We start from the raw sequence: 23,699 nt of genomic DNA, 5'->3' as shown, positions 1-23,699 counted from the left end.
AAAAACGCTTGTTGTAAACAGTCATTCACCAATGTTTTAGAGAAATGAGAGACTGGCCTCACCATAGAGCGCTTTTAAATCCCTGTGTAGGGTGTTAGTCTGTTGGATCTCCAAGCTACTGCTCCCACACATTTTTTTTTTTTACCATCACAATTCTTCACTTTGGGGATCAAGCTGATAATGAACATTTAGAAATCACAATGATATTTTGGGGTGACCCTTACATTATGTAATGATGCCAAAATTTGGAGTTGAGTCATTTCTTTACTGCAACTTTCTACCGCATTCTTGGTTGCCTGGTGTTTACAAAAGAATAATAATATAAAAAAAGAGAAAATGTTTAAATAAATGCGCACAAGCTGCTGAAACAGAGATAATGATCAAATTTTACATCATCGAGATTTAATTGGAAACTTATTCCTCATGTTTACGTGACCAACATGTCGGAAACCAATTGCGTCCTTATGGAGACAGGTCAATGTACACGTTAAGTCACTGTGACCAAGGCTCAAGTTGTTTTGTTTGTGTTGTAGCTGGGGAGGTTTCACATGTGTTTTTCAGTGAACCCTGGAGGAACTACATCTACACAGCAAGTACAAATGAGGACGTAGTCTCCTCCTCACACTGACACACACGCACACAAAAAGAGCGTGTTAAAATGAGACTTGGGTCGACTTTTAGCATGGAAAATATATTTTTTAGTACGTGTAAAAGAAATGGGAAACTATCTCTTTTACCTAGAAAGTTTGACTTTGTAAGAAGTGAAACTGAGAAATAGGAAGATTAGACCTATATTTTCCAAACCAGTTCAGTTTAAAAAATGTGATGCCTCCTTTTAAATGGCCGAATATTGAAAAAAAAAAAGAGCTTTATTCTTTTACATTCGCTGTAAATAGTAGAACACTGAGTAGTTGCAACCAAATGAGGAAGGTGTCTGTGTTCAGTACAATGAGCCACCGATATGAAATTACCTTGTGTCAGCTGAGGTGAGGAACATTCAGAAAAGTGAAATGCAACAATATGCTGACATTTAAAGTGTATTCTTTATAAAGTCCGTCTGAAAACAAACCTAGCATCGATTTTATCTCCACTACCACCTTTCATATAATTCAGACGTCTGCCATTTGCTTTATTATGGAAACTGTAGATTCAATATGATTTATAACCACATTTAAAGGCTTTACCCTTAACAAACATGATCTCACATGCTCTGCTGCCATTAAAATGACCTACTTACTGCATACGATGTCGACAAGAACAAACAAGATAGTCCTTAATCTTCTCTTTCATAGGAAACAGGTTTATAGGCTGTTTCAGAGTGGCAACCAAAAGAAATAAAGAATTAACTCTAACAATCTTTAAATGACTATACAGAGATTAAAAAAGTAACAGTAACAAGGCAGTTATTTTCCATGAGGCCAGACTGATATCTTTTTTTTAATCCATTTTGTATTATGCAGTTTGAATAAAGAGCCACAGGGTTTCTATGCCATTAGTATTTATATGCAAGACCAATAGCAATTCTGACAAATACCATAAGAAGACTCCAACAAAATTAACCTTAACCAATTTAAATCAAAATTTTACTTCCGAGGAGCTCACAGCAAGTTTCAGAACAATTACTCGGGTTTTATCCAACTACTGAAACGAGATGCTAGATGATAAAGTACAAACTCTGTTAAGTGGCTAATCATGCAATCATAAGCTAGTCTGTTTTAAAAAAAAGAATTATTTAGCAGATTTGTGGTCTGAATAGCTCAAGTCAAATGAAATGTTTCACTTGTGTCAAGGGCTTTGTCGTTTGTTCTGTGTAATAACCAGCCAGAGCAACAAATTATGCAACACTGGAGACTCTGGGCACATTTCTCCAAAACAGAAAGGAATTTATGGAAGAAGCAACAAGTAAATAACTATCTGTACGTACTGAAAATATGGGTGTATTTGTACTTGTTAAAAAACTGAAATGGTTAAACTTTCAGAATTACGACTTTTTTAAGAATCACAAAGAACTTCAGATATTCCTACATAACCAAGTAACCTTCTTTACGAGTTCACCTGAATGAGACGCATCTACAAACCAGTGTGAAAGGACCAATTTTTATGCTAGTTGTGATTTAAGCAATTGTGTGTGCTTAAATCAATTATTATGTGATTATTTAAATCACAGTAATATCTAAAATATTAATAAGCAAAAAAAAACCAAAAAAATAACATGTGACCTTTTTTGTAAAGATTTCCTTTCTTACTATGATCGTTAGGCAAAGATTCTTTTGAGATTTATCTTTTTGGGACAAGCTTTATTTCTTTATCAAAAGGTGGAAATGCATTCAGTTAGTATTCATTCAAAGTTGTTTGTCAGATTTGTGCTTTTACATGACATATCTGTGTTTTAATTAGAGGAAAGAGAGCACAATGAGGTCGAATCAAATCTATAACGCGAATCAAAGTTTCTGACAATAAAAAATAAGAAAAAAGTCTGTTATTGAGAATAGTTCAGACTAAAACGCAGCTATAATGTCAGTGTCAGAAGCGTTCTTGTGTGTTTGTTCTCCAGGTCTCTACCACGCTCTTGTGATCTGCTTCTGTCTTGGGGGTCATGTTGCATTCTGCACATCGCTCGCTCTGTTGGAGCAGTAGTCCTGGATACCTGGCAGAAGAAACAGAAAATGCTAAATCTGCATTAAATCAGCAGATTAAAGATAAATCTGCTGAGGTACACAAGTCCCAGTTAATTCCACAGAATAGGTTTTATGCTGAATCTAAAGTTATTCAATTTTCATTAAACTTTTATTTTCCTTCCTCTTTAGTAGGCTGCTTCCCATTTTTTAAAGTGAATACTTCTTCTTTCAACAGATCTAATCAGGAATTAGACCAGCCTAACAAACAAGTCATCAAAAAAAAAAAAAAGGGACTTCACTAGAAAAGGGAATGTGACCAAGTGTACGTCATACTTCCCCACTTCCAAAGGATAGAAAAAGACACTGAATTATGAAAGAAATGGAATATGGGAAATAAAAATGATCTCACTTTGCACAATCCTGCGGTAGACTTCAGCTGCAGGAGAGTCGGGGACTTCTTGGAGGAACGATTTGCCCTCATCGCAGCTCCGTCCTATCCTTGGGTCAAGTGGCACCTTGCCTAACAGAGGTAGATTAAGGTCTGCACACATTTTTTCTGCACCGCCGCTGGAGGGGGGAAAGATCTGAGAAGTGTTCTGTGAGAGAGGAAAAGAAAACCAAAAGCATAATCTGGATCTTAAACCACAAAGCTTCTGTCCTACATTACACATTTGGAGTCCAGGCGTTAATAATTATTATAAAAACCGACCGTGATATTTGCAGTTTGCCAAATAATCCTAGTGTCGACTGCAAGTAGGACTCCATCCATCCATCCATCCATCTAATCAGTCCATTATATATCCTGATAATTGACCAAACTGTTTAAATAACTAAAGTAAGTTTGGTAAACAGTAGGTTAATTGTTCTACATAAATTAATACGTTGTCTGCATAAAATGTTAATTTGTGTCCCATCCCTTTAATATTTATTCCTTTGACATCCTTATTCTGTCTTACCGATTGTGCTAAAAGTTCTAAATATAATGTAAAAAGCAAGGAAGAAAACAAGACTGGAAGAAAATCTCTTAATGGAAAAACCTGAAGTTTAGTTTCTATTCAAACACCTAATAAAAATGTAGAAAGAAAAGACATAAAAAAAAGAGGAAAAAATAGACATAATTTATGACTGTCACGTTTGCACACAGAGGAACATTTGGTTGTGAAAACTTTGCAGTGGGTTCTTCTAATCAAACTGAGCTGGGACAGAGCTCAGAGACCCACCACTGACACACAGGCCTTTTGGTCTGTCCTCTGGAGGTTCCACTTACAGACTTCCTCATTCCTGTTCTCATTTGTCTCAGCTGTCCTGGTCTGCAAACAAAAGATTTCCTCACCAAATCTAATCTTCTTCCTGTATCCATATTTTTTATTACACTTTTGAAAAACATAAAGTTAACCAATTAAAGTTTTTAACAGAAGCCTGGAAAAGCATCGACTGCATGACAGTGATTCGAATTTGCCGGCAACCTTGCATTTGGGACACACAAAGCCGCTCATGTTCTCCACAACTCCGATGATGGGCAGCTTAACCTTCTGACAGAACCTGATCTCTTTTCGGACGTCCTGGAGCGAGACCTCCTACGATGAAAAGGAAAAAGAGACAGACAGATAATTAGGCATAAAGGGGGAAAAAAAAACTGAGGTTGGGAATGGCAGTTCAGGAAATTACAGCTGTTAAAGGAATGATAAACTTTAATGTGGAAAATTGTCTAGATAAGTTAATAAAGAACTGAAAGACATTCACATCAAAGCAACAAGTTTTTTCACCATTCTTAACGACAGTCATTCCAGCCTGGTATTTGTCTGGTAATGGAGAGACATAAGGAATGAGGAAGTGTTTTTGTTTTTGGTCTGATCTCACAGCCTAGGCCAAGTTAGGTATGAGGAAACAAGCACCGATCAACAGTTTCGCACCGAAAAAAACAAAAAGAGAAACACAAACATCATCTGCGTGTTTATAGCCAGAAACCGGGAGGGAAGAGAAATCTTATCTGAGCAACAGGAATATTTGATATCCATTTTGTTCACTGACTGGAACAAAACACAATCTGAGAACAATAATTCTCGTCTCAGCAGTAGAGATCAAGTATGAGCCACTTAAACACCTTTAATCCAGTCTGCTGCCCTGTCTGGTTTTCTTTTAGGTCTGGTTCTACTTTGAATAATAACCAATAACAAATAACCAAATCTACATAAGCCCTTATCAGATCTGCTGCAAGAGGAAATGCCCAGGCTGATTTACAGCCTGTATCACACATTCGTCCCTCAACAATGTGTGATACTTTTAAACGAATGCTGTCTGAGTTATTTCAGACAGCACCATGACGCTGCCAACATTTACTCAATGAGCTAATCAAGCTGTGTAAATACGTTAGATTGCACCATAGGAGGATTGTTCTGGGTTCATGGTGAATCTGTAGCTTTACTTGCAGCATAAAAAACAAATACGTGATATATTCATTCAACAGATAGAGGCATATAAAGCACTTTAAATGCTAATTTACACGTTCAGTACATTTTATGTTTACAAACATACTATAAGGTAAGACAGAAGACATACAGTGCAATGGAAAAGTATGTGCACCCCGACAGATTTCTTTACTTTTTCCACTTGTATGAACAACATGACAGATAACATAACTAAATACAAAATGCTGATTAAAAGGATTTAATTTTTAAGGCAATTTGACAATTTCCTTTATGTGAGAATGCAACACCTACACCTAACAGAGGACTATTAGGTGTAGGGAACCTACTTCTCATCATACCATTTTTGTAGATAATTGCATGATGGGAATGTTTAAGGTCACGAGTTAAGTCAGGACTTTTGGCAAACCCACCAAAACCCTTCATTTTGTGTTTCTGAGTCATTCAGACATGGATCACAAACCAGCTGCGTAACCCAAGTCTGGACAAGATCAAGGTTCCACAGTGGTGACTGGGCATTCAGTATTTTTCGCTACAAAGCTGAATTCATGGTTCCCTCCAGTCCAGACCCAGGAAAAGCCACCACTGCAGACACAGCATGGCGTTTTTATCCACATCTTTCAAAACGATCAAATTTTGTTGCAGATCTCTGTTGCTTTTGCGATGTTTTCGGTCAGCAGTGGTTCTCGCTTAGAAAATCTTCTACGACGGCCATTTTTGCCTGGTTAGGAACACAGACCATAAACTGAGACAAGTAAGGCTTACTACAGACCTCACTGGGCACTATGCCTTTCAAATTCAAATTCAAAAATACTTCATTGCTCATAATAAAGTTGATGTTGGTCTGATTTGCTGATGTGCATTTGGAGTAATTGTGGTAGGCGCGCTGCTGCTGCTAAGTTTCACTACCCGTGCTTTTTGTAGATAATGGCTCTCACTGGTTTGCTGGAATCTCAAAGCCTTAGAAATGACTTTTTAGCCATTTCCAGAGTAATATCAAAGAATTTCTCTAGATTGGAGCAGAATGTGTTGCTTTTTGAGATCTTTCAGCCAATTCATGCAGTCAGACAGGTCCTATTTAAATGATCTTTTACTTTTTTTATGTAGAGCATTGTTGATTTGGATAGCTTTTTCCATTCAGAAATTTAATATGAAATTGGTTTTATGTCCTTATTTATGAATTGATTTAGGATATCTTTGTCAGATGTCAAAATTTGATCTGAAACATTTAAATGTAGCAAAATAAAACAAAAAGAAATCAAAGAAAGGGAGATATAAAAGCTATAAAAAAGAACTAAATTGCACTGACTCTCCATTGTGGGTTTGTTGTTTTGGTTACATGTCAAGCTCACCAGCAGATAAAAATGTGGACATGAGTCACTGATTTAAAAAAAATATAAAACAAGGCAGTCTCCAGACAGACAGTCTCTCTGTATCCAGGGAGACTGGATACAGATCCCATTAATAATTAAACAGGAAACTTTCCCTCTACAGATCCAAATTAATGCTCTACTTTTGCAGGACATGCAATTTCGCATGAAGTGACAAACTCTCTAATCCATAAAAGGGTGGATAAGAAGCTTGAAGCAGTTCATGTTGAACTGCTTCATTGCTCTGCAGTCAGGATGGCGTCAAAACATTTTTCTGACTGATTTGTCTAAATATGTTCCACTTTTTATCTTTGATTCCTTCTTGCTGAGACCAAAACTGGTTTTATATTACGGCTGTTAACCTTTATACATTTTTATATAGCAGTTTTTACCTGCTTACCAATTCCACTATCAAATTTGTAACCCACAGTATGTCTTTTTCAGCCATAAACTCCCAGTCATTGTGTATTCATGAACAATCATTTTTGTGGATTCACTTGTAACAGATGAAGTAAATGTATAACCTTCTCTGGTGTATAGTCACAGTTCTCATCCTAGGTGTTGTTTTAAAAAGAAAAAAAAAAAATACACCAGTCAGTAAAGTAAATCAAATTGACCATTTTTTTTAAAGCATGAAACATCCAAATATCAAGGTAGCCATGTTGCAAATCATTACACCGGTCTCAATTTTTAGAAACCAATGAAAAAATTATTGCTCTTCCTTATCTTTTTCACAAATTTTCACTTTTTTGGGACTCAATAAAGCACAGAACATGTAGCATAAAACTCTTCGGTATTCATTTTAGCTACATATTTTTAGTGTTTTTTTGTTTACATTTTTTTATTGTTACTCTCTACCAGTACTATTTTGTTTAAAGTTTCTACATTTTTCTGATGGCAAAAATGTTCATTTTATAATGGACTGCCAGTGTATTTAGAAAATCTGTCGGGATGAAAGTAACCATTAAACCCAGTTAAAATTTACTTTTTATAACCTACAATACAATGGATTCTAGGCTGTAAAGCAAAGAGATAGTAAAAATGCCAGAGACTATCTACTTTTTAAAAGAACTCTGGAGCTTGGGTATGTCTTTGCGTACCTGTGGTGTGGTGATGATGACTGCTCCATCCACATTGGTGGAGCTGAGATACTGAACTATTGACAGGTGCTCATCAGAGGTGCCGGGTGGAGTATCTATAACTAGGTAATCCAGTTGTCCCCAGTTGACGTCCCGTAAAAACTGCTTGATCATTCCTGAATTGGAGCAGGAAACAAACTGGAGCGTTAGATCTGGAAAGCCAAAACAAAACCATCAACACCCCACTCACAAATCTACTGCAGTTCACAGCACACCATTTTTCTTTGGCCCTCTCCAGATCACAGCATCATCAGGACTGCTGAGAAGGAAGCCGATTGACATAACCGCCAAGTTATCATCGACGTACTGCGACAAACATGCACACAGAAGAAAAGCAAGTAATTTACAGCACAGAGATTACCTCATAAGAGCAATAAAACTGAAGCCTGGATTGCTATAACTCACCACCGGAGACCAGCCAGAGCCACTCTGATGAACCTACACACATAAAAAAAAAAAAAAAATCACACACCCACTTGTTAATATAAGTCAAGCGAAAGTAAAACAGGAGTCATATTCATACATAACATGGTAAACCGTACTTGTTCTCCTTCTAGGCCCATGATCCTGGGAATGGATGGACCACAGATATCCACATCCAGTAGTGCAACCTACAAACAGTGACACAGAAGACAAAGTGTAGTAGTCTGTGAAGAAAAAATCTAAACTTACCATATGTTTAAATTTAGTATTTGTAGTTAAAAAAAAAACTCTACAAAAGCAATGATCAATCCTAGCTCCACAGAGTGGATGTCCTGCATAACGTACATTTTTTCCTCCTTGATAAAACGTGTTTTAAATAATTAACTAAACAGATCCTGCAGGTCTTGGTAACTGGCCAATCCAACTATTGGAAGGTTGCTGGTTGGAGTCCAGCTTCCTCCACATCCATAAGTGTCTGCATGTTGTATATGGCTTAAGTGTAAAAAGTTTTGAATTATCAGTATGACTAGTGAGCGCTATATAAATCCAGTTCATCTGCTTCTGCAGCACAGCACCTGCCAAAGGAGTCCCCCAAGGCTCAGTACTGGGAACTCTTCTCTTTGCCATATCCATCTATTATTTTCCACTTTCCTCCATGCCTGCACTCCAGTTCTATACTGTCACCTCCAACAAAGATCTGACCAGTGGTCTTCCTTCTATGCAACTTATTACTAGCTTTGTCATTAACTGCAGTGTTATATCCTCATTTGTAAGAAACCTTGAATAAAAGTGTCTACCAAATGGACAAACTTAAACACAAACAAAAAACTGGTGACATGTTTAAACTGTAAGCATTGGGTATGACGGTTGAGAGACACATCTAAAATAATCAATCAAGCAAAGAAAATTTGTCAATTTTAACTTGAGAGGCTTTGATCATCGATTAGCAGATCAACTACTAAAAGCTTTGCTTTTTCTTATTTAATATATTTACCAGAAAAATGCTCAATTTTCAGTCTAGAAATTCACAAACTAACAAAATGTACTCTAATGCCCTTTCTAAAGTTTTGTAAAAACCAAATAAAACACTCTCGACATATGATGTGATAGAGAAATAACAATAAAAATGCTATTAATTCCTTAATTATTTGTAGTATTAAAAAGCACAACCTTTCTTTGTTTATGGTCCATAGAAAATAAACTGACTGAGCATGTCAGACCTTAAATACATCTGTAAGTTTGTATTAAAACACCAGCCTCCAAGCTCTTATTCTCATCTCTACTCTGAAAAACTGACTGAAGTGAAAACTGTCCACTTGGGTGTTTATGCATAAATAAAAATGCCCGGAAGATTTTTTGATCAGCTTATTCATAAGGCATGTCAACCTGTGCTTTTGTTGAGCAGAACATTTTCATATTTAAATCTATTGAAATACATTGAAACCATGCATCATTTACATTCCCACCTTCAGGGTCATTAAAGCACAACAGCAGCCAGACCACTACTGACCACTTGTGGTAGTAGTGGTCAGAGTTACATGATTCAGGACTCCATCTCAGAGTGCCCAAGACAATGAATAGAAAGTAGAATGAGGAACTTCTTTAGAAAATACATTGATTTTTTTTTTTTTATCAGATTAGAAAAACTGAGAATGAGACTGTGGATACCAGGAGTTACTAAAACACAAATTTTTTGGAACACATGCCAAAAACGTGACATCTGTTTTCCACCAGCTCTTATATAAGCATTCCGAATAAATCAGGTGATTTCTGGTAACCTGACACCAAAGAAAAGGGTGTGTATGCTGATCCTGTTGGCACTGGCAACGCCGCAATTATTAAATAGGCCGTGTCTCCAGGTGCTATGTTCATATCCCCAAAGCTTTTGGTTTCGGTTTTCCTATTTAGGTGAAGCTCTGTATGAAATTGTTTCCCGTAAATAGAACAAGAAAGATATTGTGTGCAATGGGAAGACATGCGCCTGCAGTTCCTCAACTTCTTAAACCAGAAACAAGGAGATCTTATTTCCTCTCTTCGGTATTTGTTTCGTAGAACCCAGTTTGCAGCAAAGAGGATGTGCACTAAAAGCAGTTAAAAAAACACTTAAAGAATGCATATTATTTATAAATCAGACATAAGCCAACATATGCTAACCTTCCTTTTTCAATTGGGACAATCTGTGTTGTTTGCAGCACGTCTGACCTGACAGACAACAAACTACAAACTAAACTGCAATGAGTCCTATCAACAACTTCAGGTCACCTTACATGACCTGTAAGCCTGAAATAAATGCTTGTTAATTAAATGGATGAATGTAATTTATATAACTAATAAAGGGACTTCTTCTATATTTAAATAAACAAAAGTCAAAATAAATGCAAAAAGTATTCTAAGTGGGTTTTGTCTTTGATTTTCTTTGCAACTTCTTTGTGGTTTCACAACAGTCTGAGTTTATTCAAACACTTACTCTTTTAAATACTCAGAAGTATTATACAATCATCATTTAAATTTTTCTAAACATTTACATGGCTCTTTTCTTCTACTGTAGAAACCATAGAGCTAAAAATAATGAATAAAGCTACACTACAGTGACCTCTAGTGGTCGTAATTAGGGTTGCAAAAATTATGCAATAACAAAATTATTGTTTTTCTCTTTTTGTGATAGTTGTGTTGTTGGGGATTTATGTGGGTGTGTATGCGTAGGGGCCTTCCCTTTAAGAGGTGCAGCCCAGCTGCATGTCATGTGACTTCGGCCAGGAAGCATAGTTATTAGTATGTTTTTACACTAGACAACATCTGCTACATTACATTCCACATTTTTATCACTCCCCCTATCTCATTAAGTTTGTCCGTTATGCTTCCAAGACTGTATGTAACCTGTTGCTTCTTAAGCTACTATTTTCTATTGTTTTATAAAATAGTAGCCAACCAAAATGAGGTTGCAAACTTTGCAACATTAATATTGCACACACTCATACTGCTATTAAAGCAACATTTTCAAATATTGTGCAAACTTATTCCATCTGTTTCTTTAGCAGATATAGGACCAAAATAAAATCGGTTCTAAATTGTACAGCTCTGTACAATATAACTCTTACAAAGGTAAGAGGTGGGAGAGGTACCTAATTTAAGAAGTCTGACATTTGTCTTTACCACATTATGCTGATAATACATCATTACCTCCTTGGTGCTGTCACTTGCCAGAGCGTGGGCCAGGTGAGCGCTGAAGGTGCTTTTCCCAACTCCTCCTTTTCCTGACAACACCAGGATCTTGTGTTTGACCACTGACAGTTTTTCCCCTATTTCTTCAATAGCTGGAGAGGATGAAGGACTGAGATTAGCCACATGAAGCTATATATACACATATATATATATAGAGAGAGATCTATATATATATATATATATATATATATATATATATATATATATATATATATATATATATATATATATATATATATTGTGATGAGAAAAGCTTTACCAGGGTCTGGGGCCTTGGTAGCGCCAGAGGCACACAGCTGCTGGTTGGGGCAGCCCTGGCATGATGCAGACTTTCCTGCTTCCTCGCTTGACGTGCCTGGGCAGTCTAAAGAGAAAAAGAGTTTGCTTAGAATCTAAACATGTTTTCTATGTTGAATTAAAATCTGTGAATGTAAAGTAGGTTTACTTCGGAACCCCTTCGCATCAGCAATTCTAGGTAGATAAGCGTGTATGGAAACATAAACTAGTAATTCTTGAGCTTTTTTCATCCCATGTGTAATAAATAATGGCTTTTATGATGTCAAGTCCATCTGCTCAGCTGAATGAAGATCTCTGGTTATCTTGTCACAACTCAAATGAAGATAATAGAGATAAAAAAAAAAAAAAGCTGAGTCATGAAGGTTTTACTTCACTGTTTAGAAGAAAATGGATGCCCTTTTGTGTGGACCTGAACCGTAACTACATTTTGGTCAGATGAGAATTACAGAGTTTATCAGCAGGAAACTCTCCATGTGGATTTGACAGGAAACAAAGGATTAATATGAGAAAAAGCATGCCCACAGCTAATAATACCGCAGCATCCAGGATGCTTTTGGAAAGTTTCTCTTCTAAATGCCTGCTGAGCGGCAAGAAAGGACATTTTAAATAAAAATCTGACTCTTTCATCAAGTTGAAAATAGAACATGCATGGGTTTTTCAAAAAGATTTTCACCCAAAACATGTGAAACAGTATTTCTGACATTAAGATATATATACTCAAATTAAAGCATGGACTTTTCCCAAATGCTCCATTTGTTTATACACTTCCAAGACACCGCTACAAGAAAGCTGGACTTATTTTAAGGCTTTTCACCCATTATTTACCAGTGGTGGCAAAAAAAAATGTGTCAGCTTCTGTTTCAATCAAAATACACAATCCAGATGTTTCTTTCAAAGTAAAAATAACATAAACGCACTGACAGTCCAAACCCCAATATTTCCCACACGTATTCTGGGTGTTAACTTTTGTCACAATGTAAGTTTGGAGAAATATTCCCATCAAATACACCAAAAACGTGAATTAGCGCTAAATATAAACGAACATTATTGCGAGATAAAAGTAGTTGAAAGAAGCGCTAGGGGGGGCTACATGTTTTATTACATCGCTTCAACGTTTTCCAGCAATTATATTCATAACCAACGTCCTTCTCACTGAGTTATGTACTCGATTATTAAAAAACAACATTCATTTCAATGTTCCGGCTGCTTCAAGTAGACTTTTTCTCCAAGGATACGGGACAGAGTCACGGCTGCTGGCGCAGTGTTTACAACTGCGACGTTTGTAATTCAGAGAAAACATCGAAGTAGACCGACGCTGAAACTACTCTAAATATTCTCCAAAGAACAAAGGTTAAAACAACACTTTAAACCGGACCACATCCAGAACCTGTCATAATATTTTAAAGAAGAAATACATGAAAAATAATAAATTAATTCTCACGTTCTGGAGCGTTTTCTGGTACGTCTGCCATCTTTGCCTGAGTGTCCTTCCGACACATTCTTCCCCTTCAAAGGTTCCGCGCGGTCTGAAACTTTTTTCCTTTTAATTTTAATGAAAAATAAATACAGATGTTGATTCTCTGTGCTCCTTTGGTCGTTTTCAAAATGACAAACAATCCATGTGGATTGTGTCGTTTTTGGTACCCAATAAACGACAATAATTTTTTTTTGGTGCCTTTGTTGCGACTTGTTACAGATGTAGGTTAAAAGATATTAAATTCAGAGAAACAGTGTGCAGTTGAACAAAATCGACAGTGTCCAATATTTTTGCACGATAGTTCATCTGATATGTTGTCATATTATATGTTGTTAGAATATGCTAATAGTATTGTTTTATAATACTGTGTATATAAAATAATCTTTGTAATATGCACTAATTAAACAAATGTACTTGTTGAGTTTTTTAATTTTTTATTTCTGCATTTGTTCAAACAGTATTAAATAACACTTTTTAAAAATCCATATCTTTTTTATAAGCAAATGATAAGCTAATACCCATTGGACCTTTTGTAAAACACACAGAAACACACAAAAATAAAACAACAGCTCGAACTCGTTTTTATTTTATTCCTAAAAACTTAAAGTCAACGCTGTGCCCGCTAGGGGGTGGTATTGTTCAGACAGGCTAGAAAAAAGGCATGTGCTCTGTACAAAACAGAGCAGATGTTTTGCACATCTGCTCTGTTTTGAAGACGAAGTTTGTATCATTGTACACTCTTTTATTGTGAATGGCCCTACGTAGATGACCAGTTCCAATAAAGAAATTAAAAAAAGTTGTTTATTATTATTATTATTATTATTATTATTATTATTATTATTATTATTATTGTTGTTGTAATAATAATGTTAATTTAAAAAAAACATTTCAATTTTTCTTTTCATACAATGATAATTAAACGTTTGTAATTTAACATTTACTAAAACTAATACAAATTGTGATAAGCACAGGCTGAGCTCAAGGAGACAAGAGGCAGCAATTAACAAATCCATATAAAAGCTATAAATACACCGATTATCTTAATTTCTAAAAAGGGACAAGGCAGTTAATTCGACAACATGGCTTTGATGCAACACACGAAGGAATAACATAAAGTAACTTTTTCATGAGTGTCTTTCAGCAACAAAAGTCCCAATTTAAACGTACGGAAACGTCTAGACCAAGGCACTTATTTATTGTTTTTTCTGCTTCTGAGACATGCAATCATAGGTTTAATTGTTTGTCTGAAAATAAAGACAGAAGTTTCATGAATGCACATCTCTGACATCTCTGTATCAATAAGCCTGTAGATCTCTATGCCCCTGTAAGCCTACTTTCTCTGTTCTCATGTGTCTGACCCTCCCCCAACCCTTCTACTGTTTGCACTGTGGAAGCCGTTTAATGAGATGTTTTCTTTGTGCTTACCCAACCCTCCAGATGTATTCATACTAGACATGCTACACCCATGGTGGGATATGATCCACCAGCTCGGCATATAACCTAATAAATTAGAAGAAAAATATATTTTGAGATTTTATGGAAGCTATTCAGATTATAGTTCCTCACCTTTTAGGCTTTGAATCTATTGCACAGATTGGCAAATCAGTACACAAACAGGTCCAATTTCTTTAGCCAGATAGTTGTAAAAATTCCAACCATGATGCATTTTGATGAACCTAATCTTATATTTTAGCACCAAAAAAGGATTCTACTCAATGGGCTGTGAGTAGAAAACTTGACACAGAGTAGGATACGAGCTGAAGGATGCTGCCAGTAAAAGGTCAGAATGAAAATGAGCTTAAAATGAGCTAAAGTCCAAAATGAGTCTTTGAATCTCAGATCTGTTTTCCTAGATTTCAGAAAAACGTCTTGTGTAGAACTACTGCACAGGACTGCAGAGTGATGATTAGAAAGACAAGTTCAGTTGATGCATGAAGTCAGACCCATTCTGCCTATTCAGCAAGAGCAGCACAAAACACACACACACACACACACCCACGCACGCCCGCACACACACACACACACACACACTCACTGACCGACTGGTGAGAGCCTGGGCTCCAAGTTATTCAGCAAAAAAGTTAATCTATGCCACACTAACACAAAAGCAAGCAACTTTAATCCCACTGACTTTCTGTAAGAATAAGCAGATCAGCAGATGAGCTGTGTGCGTGTGGGCGTGCATGCGCGCGTGCACGAGTGTGTGCATGTTGTGAAGAGAATCCCCTAAATAAAGAGGAAAAAGGAAGTAGGCCCTGTATAGAAGCCGAGGGGTGTGACTTGGAGATGTAGTTTACAAGCCCTGTGCTAAAACTGAGTTCCGGCCACAAACAAAAAGTCCATTCAAGGTGATTACCTTTATTAGTTGGAATCCCCACTAGATATCCTGCCTTAAAGAGCAGCGTTGAGTGATTCATTTCTCTGAAATCAAAGTTTTTTTCTACTTGATTCTGAGTCATTGTAAGGGGTTGGACTCCCTCTGTCCTAATCTGCAGAATTATACCTCCCATGTTCTTGTTTCTCAAGAAATTATCAGCTGATAAGCTCATTATGAGTCGTCTCTTCCAAATCTATTTTAACCATTTAATTACACAGAACCGGCATCAACATAACTACTGTGCCTCACTATGGGAGAAACGAGAGCTAGACTTGGTTTTCCTAATTTAGTGCATGTGTACATTGATTGAGCCACTTTAGTTATGAAAATGCTTTTATCAAAACCATTTCATTATATGTTGCCGAATGTTTAGAGTTGCTGTCTTGCTAAAAGGTGAACCAGCTTCTTCCACATGTTTGCTACTTGGTTTGTTGCACACTGCACATGGGACTTTTTCTGACTCTCTTTCAAAAATGCTAAATAAGTGCAGTGCAACCTCAACAGCCGACTTATCAACACTACAGCAGAGAGCTGTGGATCTCTGCAATGTGTCAGCGTAAAGGGGGGCCTTTATATCTCTTGTTTATTGTGAATTTGTTTTCAGGTCTTTCACACACTTCAGCACATGGAACGATGAGTTCTGTTTGCAGAAAATGCAAAGCACCACCCACTCACAAGAATTAAATATGTGCTATGCAAAACAGCTATCACACTGTCACAATGAGCACATTGTGTACAAGCGCAGGCATTATTAAATCTTCATGTCTCTCTTTGGAGTGTATAGACAGGTACAAAGTCAAAATAACACGCCGTTTTGTATATTTGTGCTAATTTTGTGTCTGATCACTTGAATGAACTGAGCAACAAGAATCCTGAGGCTGCCAACTGCCTCTGTTCATGTGAATTCGATAGAGGCAGCTCTGCTGCAACCACATGTAAGGGTTTTTAAGCATATTTAAAACCAGGTTAGAGGGTATTAATCAAATATTACTTTAAACTTTGACTAGGCTAAGCCAGAATCAGAGGTGACCTTGCTGGTGCGCTTTGGATCATTGCTCTCCTGGATAACCCAACCTAAGTCGATGCCACATATAGCGGCATCAACTTTACTATTATGTTTTATTTCCTCCTCCTTGTTCTCACCAAGCTGCAACTGGAACCATTGATAAAAACTTAAAATTAAAAATTCTAGCAAAACCTGCAAAATAACCTTAGAAGTTCAACCTCAAAATGGTGGTAGGACAAAACGCAAATTCTGCTAAGTGTGATTACGATACATACTGGTGTGACATATTTAATCATTTCCAAACGGACTGCTTTGTTTCACTGTTACTAAATATAACATGAGTAATACTAGCACACACCCTTGAACATAGTTTTGGCTCATCAGAGAGGTTGTGTGTTGACCGACGGGAAGCAGGATGGTGCCCACGCACCCTGTGAGCTATGCTGACTGACTGCCTGAGCAGAATAACCCCAAAAATAACCATCATTATCTCCCCGTCTGTTTGTGGAGCGCCTGCATTCAGCACTTGGGGTGACTGCTGATGATAATGAAAATATCTTTGTTCCAAGGAAGGAAAGCCAGTGAAATATGTCCTTGTGTGTCGTAGTGTTTGTGTAGAGGAAGGAAGATAAGCCCGGCGAGCGTCCTATTTCAGGATGTAAACATACATAATGCAGCAGTTATCAACTTTGAAAACAGGACTAAAAATTGATAGTTGCTAGTATACATACGTGTTGTTTTTGCATTGCTAGAGAATAAGTAAAACATTCTCCAGTATTCTCTCACCATACATTTCAGCACCCACTACGCTCCTGAAAGCCTTACAATAAAAACATCTTTTACTACACAAACATTATCTCCCCCCTAAAAGTTTTGAAATCTCACAAGAAATAAATATAAATAATTCACTAACAATTGCAAGGAAGGTCTCTACCAGTTTTGCGTATCTGGAGACTTAAGTGTGCATGGCTTGGGAATATCTGCGAGATCAAACAGTCTGTAAAAGGTCTGCTTCTGTTCTGTCAATTAAATGTGTCCATTGGCTGCTTTGCAAACACTTTTTAAAGTTAGGCTTCCTTTAGGTAGTTTTGAGGTCTCGTTGAAATCGTTTTCACTTTCCTGCCATCTTCTCTCATCCAGTCATTTTCATTTCGGTTTATCCATCTTTTGATTCCTCCTGTGTCTGAGCTTCTGTTCAGAATTTGGCCAGGTGCTCACGCAAATGAATGAAAATCTGGGGATGCAAATGCAACGGCTGTGAGTGTGTGTGCGTGTGTGTGTGTGTGTGTGTGTACTTGATCTTTTGTTTTGTCCAGAGTGGCCCGCGGTAGTTACACACATATCCTGTCTGCAAGGGCGGGGCGTGGATGTGAAGGCAGGACGGGAAAAGGGGGTTTGGTGCATGAATTCTTGACTTGTTTTCTCTCTCTGTGACCTTCTACTCATTCACAGATTAAAAAAAACAAACTGGAATCCTTCTTTCTCCGAGAGTGGGTTCTTTGTTAATTGTTACATTTAAGTGAATCCTGAAGGTAATTATACCATATTGGAACTACTTTTAGAAAGCAGGAAACATGGCAGGTTTTGAGTTCTGATGAAAACGTCCACCTATCTTAACCTGGCCTAAGTTTTTCAGGTTTAAAAACACGGGAATGCACATGGATATGCTTTTAACAGTGTTTCAAAATACTAAATGTTTGTCTTGCATCCCTGTGCGTGTGTGTGAACACAGCCCGGGTCTCCAGGAGAGGAAGGGAGGGAGGTGAAGAAAACAGTTTCACTGCCAGCATTGTTCCACAATCACATCCCTCCGTCACAGCTTCTCTCTCTCTCTCTGTATAATTTTCTGCATATTCGTTCCTCTCCAATAATATTTCTCCTATCCTCCGCTATCTTTTTATCACATTTCGTTGTGTAGTGTTTTTCCTGCAGTGATCGGCCTGCCTCCTGCTGATTGACGCCGGTTGCAAGATCTCACAAAAAGAGCATACACAGACACATGCACGCATGTCCACCCCTACACACACACACACACACACACCCACACAAGCGGTCATACATGTAGCGAGAAACAGGAACAGGGAAGGTGGGGGTTGCTTCCGGTCTGGCTGTAGATCTCTGATCTCTGTGTAGGATTTTTATGTGTGCGTTTCAGTGAGTGGGCCTGGTATGCATACATGTGGAAGACATGCAGTGGCGGTGAGACTTTAGCCTTATGGCTCCCACATGATGAAAGAGTCTCAGTATTAACAAACGACACAGGTGAATGCTGCACATTCTCAGCCACACGTCAACAGGAACAAGCAAAACTTACAGACCGCATAAAGGAAAGCTTGTCACTAGAAATGTACCAAACATGTCAGATTTAACAATCTGCTACAAGTCAACACGTAAGCAATTTTGGTTTTCAGCTCTATATTTAACTTATATACACTGTAATGTCAACATCTTGAGACAGCTGTGTTCCAAACACACTGCCTGTGTGTTTTGACCATATTTTCATGTCAATTTTAAAAATATGAATAAATTAGCCCTGAAATTTTCTGGGCTAGTTGTCCTGTTAGCTCAGTGTTCATGCTTGAAAGCAGTTCAAAGCATTTTACGTCAGCAACTTGCAAAGGTGGCTTTTGATATAGAAAGACACAACAATCTACATTTTGCCCCAGACGAGACACTGTATTCAGAAACCCCCTTTCCTGCAGTTTTACTGGATATACAATTGCTTTATTGTTTCTGCCAGGTCTCCAACAATAGCAGGTAACTGATATGTGTCCACAGTGATGTAGAAATATAACCTTCATATATATATATTTGCACGAGTGTATAATGTTTGCAACGCCTTTATCTGCAGGTTACCTTACACCAGGCATAAGAGTTAAACCAGTTCCTACCACTCCCAAACACGTGTGTATGTTTGTGGGGGTAAGTGGAGAAAATGGGATCACCTTGTTGGCTAAACAAGTGCCAGCTTTGGAGGTATTTGTATGTTTATGTGTGGACTTTTTGTTGTGTCTGTGCAATGTTGAAATGATCAACAAGTGGGCAGGACGCTTAGACGGGACAGAGATCAAATATATTTACAAAGAGACAAAAATAATAACAAAAGAAAAATAAGCTTTAAACTCAATTTTGGAAAAATCCAAATAAAGTAAGAAGACAAGAGAATTCATTGTTGATAATCTACTTAACATAAAGAGTCTATTGATTTTTCCACATCAGCCTCAACAACATTGCATCACTTAGCACAAAGGATGAAAACTGATTAGTTTGAGTTATCGCTCCTGGGCATCATTGGTGTAGGACAGTAGACGGCTTCACTAAAAATCTTCCAGCGTTACTTTCTTCTGCTTCTGATACTTTGGCGTAAACAATTCAAATTGAGAAGATTTGCTTGGACATGTTAAAATATTGTACTAGATAAATAAAAATAAACTCTGAGATGCCACAAATATGAGACGTACTATATACAGATGTATGATAAATTTGAGTCACTGCTTTGAATTTCCATGACTACAGAAGCACTCATCAATCATAGCATTACTTTTTTCATGCTATGCGATGCATACACTCTATCTGTGCTGGAGAAAATTCACTAAATTCTGCATCCTTAATGCTTGAAGAGACTCACAGCATCTAATACACTTTATGTTTAATTTTGTGAAAAAAATATTTCACCATCAAGGCACAGTCACGTAACATCAATCTTCATCTCTAGATGGACAGTAGATCTGTTAATATGAGAATTAGTATGAAACAAGATGGCACTCTCGCTGAAAATTCTACAATGTTTGATCTTGACACACACACATGCACCAAACGCAACGGGTTCACATTGGAAGTGATAAAAACACTTGGAAAAATATAACTTCATGTTTCTCAAAATCCTCTTCATTTCTTAATGTTAAGATCCACAAAACATACGTTTTTGTCAACCAATATTCATGATAAAATATGAACATGTAGGTTATGCATATAACCAGTGTCCTCTTTCTGTTGGTAAACTTTGTACACAACTGTAGGAATTGCAACCTCATAATGCCAACTTGAGCCATTGAGATTATTTGGGAGGCTCCTTCCTCTCCATTGAGTTGGGTAATGGTGTACTTTATGTGATCTTTTATCCACTTCTACTGACCTGACAAGCAAGCAACTTCCATATGACTTTCCTGTCCGATAGGTCCTGAGCTGAAAACCTTTTGAGGAAAACCTTTGAACTTGTTTATACCCTGTTAACAACCTGCAACTTTCTCTTCCATGTTTAGCATAGCAATGTAATGCCAAAATAAGAGTAGCCTAGCTAAAAATTAAACCTGCTCATTTCATTTACTGGCAAAGACAGTTAAAGAAAAAGAAAGAAAATATTTTTTTTTCTTTTATGGGTCCTACATAATAATAGAGAAAGGAAGGAGGGTTCCCAATATGTCTAGCAATTGTAGCTAAGCGGTCTCAACACCCATGCCTCAACGCCTGCAAATACTTTCCTCTTAGGCACAGATACACATGATGGCTGCAGAGTGCGTTTCACCGCGTTGCATGTGAAAGCGACCCTTGCTTACACAAAGTTCAGCATGCCGTGTAGGTGTCTGCGTTGGGGCGAGCATGTGGACAAAATCCTCCCTGTTTTAGGGAATGGAGGATGACTGTTTTGTAGTCACAGGCGCCTGAGAATAATGGGAAACAGTGTGACAGCATCTTAACTTGTGGCCTTTCCAGTTTTATTCTTAACCCAAAGGTTCAAGCTATATTGCATCTGTTTTTTAAAGTGCCAATAAATTCAGAAATAACTACTGCAGAAACTCTTTGCGTGTTAAGACTTCACACTTGCAAGCCCTGGCAGCACTTGAGCTAATGCTTTTTAACAACATTTGCCCAGCCAACTATGTGGTTCTCACTTCATTTTAGCTACAACCTTCAATTTCAAATTGTTTACATCATGCCAAGCCATTTGCACTCATGCTCACTGTGACTCTGGTCGGGAAAAATGCATGGAATTATGAGTGGGGCATTGAGCTACGACAATGCCCTCTTCATTGCCTTGTGGCCGTTCTAACTAACCATCTCCTTATGACCAGCTGAATAGAATATCTTTCTCAGCACAACGGCTGTCTTGGTCCATGTCAAACAGATAATTGGTCATTTGATGGCTGCAGGTCAGAGGTAAAAATGCCTCATATATGTGAGAGCTGCTGAATTTTTAGGCATATATTGATCGTCTCAACATCAACTATGTGGAAGGTTGATATGTTGGCAGGAGTACTCCATCACAATGCCACAAGAAAAAAATTTGAACGTTTAATTACATATTCAATTATTGTTGGCCAATAAAACATTCAAAGAGATTTTCCAACTCTTGTAATTTCTGTGTTAGTTGTTCCTTTAACAAACTTTTTTTTCAAACAATGTTTAATGTTTGCACTACATATCAATAGATTGGCATATTATGTGCTTTCATTTAGCTGCTCAATTTCTCTTGGCTTTGAGCATTAAAATCCCTCAGTCTTGCTAATCCCATTCTGATCATTCAACATAGTTAACGCTGGACAGAGATTTGCCAGCTTTTCCCCTCTTTTATTATGAATGCACAGCTATGTTCATCTGGTGCTGATTGTGGCTTTGTGTTTAGTAAACAAACCATTTCTGCTATGAACAAGAATGACGAAGGAACTGCCAGAAGACATGTTTGTGCATTGGCTGGTGATGTGTATCAGCAAAAAGCAGACCGCGATTGATGTCGTAGAACAGATATGAACGATTTTAAAAAGACCAAATCCATGTTTAAATGTTGGTTGCTTTGCTTTATCGTGATTGCACTTTGAAAGAATGCCAACCCTTTGTCCTCTAAGAAATGACGCGCCTCAACAGAACTTTTATTAAAATGTCCATGGCAGCCCGCCCACAGGGAATTGGGCCGGCGTTTCTATTCAAACGAAACACTGAGCGCAATTTAAACACCACATCAATAGAAAGGAGTCCTTCCCAGGTAAACAAGAATAAAAGAAAAATGCAAACAAAGAAGTCAAACACAGTGAAGGGAACTGCTTCCAACACAGAATCAGGAATTGACAGAAGAAGCAAAGGATTACAAAATATTAAGATTACAGTGTCAAACCAAAACATTCAATTAACATTTTAAAAATCTTAGACGAGAGAGCAAAACAGGGTGGTGCATGTTTATAAACTAAAAGGAAAAGTTGCAGTCTACCTATGTCTAATTTTCCCTCACTATATTTTACTTCTGGTCATTTTTCCTTTAGCAGATAAAGGAAAACTGGCCAAGGTTAATGTGAAAAATCTAAAGCTAAATTTAGGTTGACACTGAGGAAAGAAAGCTATTAGAGCCTGCAAGAGACTTAAAACTACAGTGGAGGTTAACGTTTCAGAAGTTAAACTATAGTGTTTGCAGATTCTGCATTGCTCACTGATTTACTTGGGTGTATAGGAGGGTTTAAATTGCTGTGTTTTCATTATTAATTTATTGTTCTTTCTTTACTTAGTCCTGTTCCCCACATGGAACAGATAAATTCAGTTAATTGAACTGATCTTGTTTCCTGGTATTTAATCAGACGCTGGCATTCAAGCCTTCAGCTTCATGACGCCTTGTCAGATCCTTCAATTGCCATGGCAGTTCTCTGTTATTTCTCCCAAGTTCTGTGTCTGTATGTGCTCTCTCCCAAGTAACCATGGCTTGGGAGGATGGAGGATGCTTATTGTCCTCAATAAGCATCCTCCATCATGACTGCGTTTCTCTTATCTGTTGGTGACTCAAATGCTTTGAGTCTCTGTTTTGACTCAAACGCTTTGAGTCTCTGTTTTGACCTCAGAGCTGGATGTGACTGAGCTCAAGGTATTTTACTGGGGTAAAAAAATTGTGATTGTATCTGTAAAATACACTGTTAGACCTTTTATTGTAATTTTACAGTAACTTACTGGCAACACTGTTGCCAGCAAGTTACTGTAATTACCATTCTACAGTACCCTTACTGGCAACAGTGTTGCCAGTAAGTTACTGTAATTACCATTCTACAGTACTCTTACTGGCAACACTGTTGCCAGTAAGTTACTGTAATTACCATTCTACAGTACTCTTACTGGCAACACTGTTGCCAGTAAGGCAACAGTACCCTTACTGGCAACAGTGTTGCCAGTAAGTTACTGTAATTACCATTCTACAGTACCTTTACTGTTATGATATTTCACAGTTAATTTTTACTGTGAGTGTGCTTTACAGTTATAACTGCATTACTGTAAATGTAGTTTCTAGTATAATACAGTAATTGTATTTTATAGTAAAGCTGGTCTACTGTAAACTTGTTTCACAACATAATGTCAGAGTTTTACTGTAAA

At 37.4% G+C, this 23,699-nt stretch overlaps 1 protein-coding gene and 1 long non-coding RNA gene across 2 annotated transcripts; one reads left to right on the top strand and one right to left on the bottom strand.

Moving 5' to 3' along the window:
• Positions 1-2,227: 2,227 nt before the first annotated feature.
• nubp1 (nucleotide binding protein 1 (MinD homolog, E. coli)) lies at positions 2,228-13,027 on the bottom strand. The gene is made up of 10 exons (XM_032587242.1): positions 12,937-13,027; positions 11,458-11,562; positions 11,157-11,290; positions 8,096-8,164; positions 7,959-7,991; positions 7,769-7,859; positions 7,515-7,669; positions 4,085-4,195; positions 3,028-3,214; positions 2,228-2,647 (listed from the first exon to the last, which is right to left on the bottom strand). The coding sequence occupies exons 1-10, from the start codon at positions 12,992-12,994 to the stop codon at positions 2,595-2,597; spliced, it is 996 nt and encodes a 331-aa protein (XP_032443133.1). The 5' UTR covers positions 12,995-13,027; the 3' UTR covers positions 2,228-2,594.
• Positions 2,496-3,012, top strand: LOC116735383 (uncharacterized). Its single transcript, XR_004342375.1, has 2 exons — positions 2,496-2,713; positions 2,854-3,012. It is a non-coding gene; the product is annotated as an uncharacterized LOC116735383 (long non-coding RNA).
• Positions 13,028-23,699: the final 10,672 nt, after the last annotated feature.

This window comes from Xiphophorus hellerii, chromosome 16 (genome assembly GCF_003331165.1).
Source record: "Xiphophorus hellerii strain 12219 chromosome 16, Xiphophorus_hellerii-4.1, whole genome shotgun sequence".
Lineage (NCBI taxonomy): Eukaryota > Metazoa > Chordata > Actinopteri > Cyprinodontiformes > Poeciliidae > Xiphophorus > Xiphophorus hellerii.
Note: the sequence above shows the minus strand (reverse complement) of the source record. Positions and strands in the feature narration are given on the sequence as shown.

Coding starts and splice junctions, on each gene's coding strand:
- nubp1 (XM_032587242.1), bottom strand. CDS start 12,994: ATGTGTCGGAAGGACACTCAGGCAAAGATGGCAGACGTACCAGAAAAC. Junction 8,165..11,156: donor CAAGTGACAGCACCAAGGAG/GTAATGATGTAT, acceptor CACTGTTTGTAG/GTTGCACTACTGGATGTGGA. Junction 3,215..4,084: donor TTGTGTGTCCCAAATGCAAG/GTTGCCGGCAAA, acceptor CCTCTCTCACAG/AACACTTCTCAGATCTTTCC.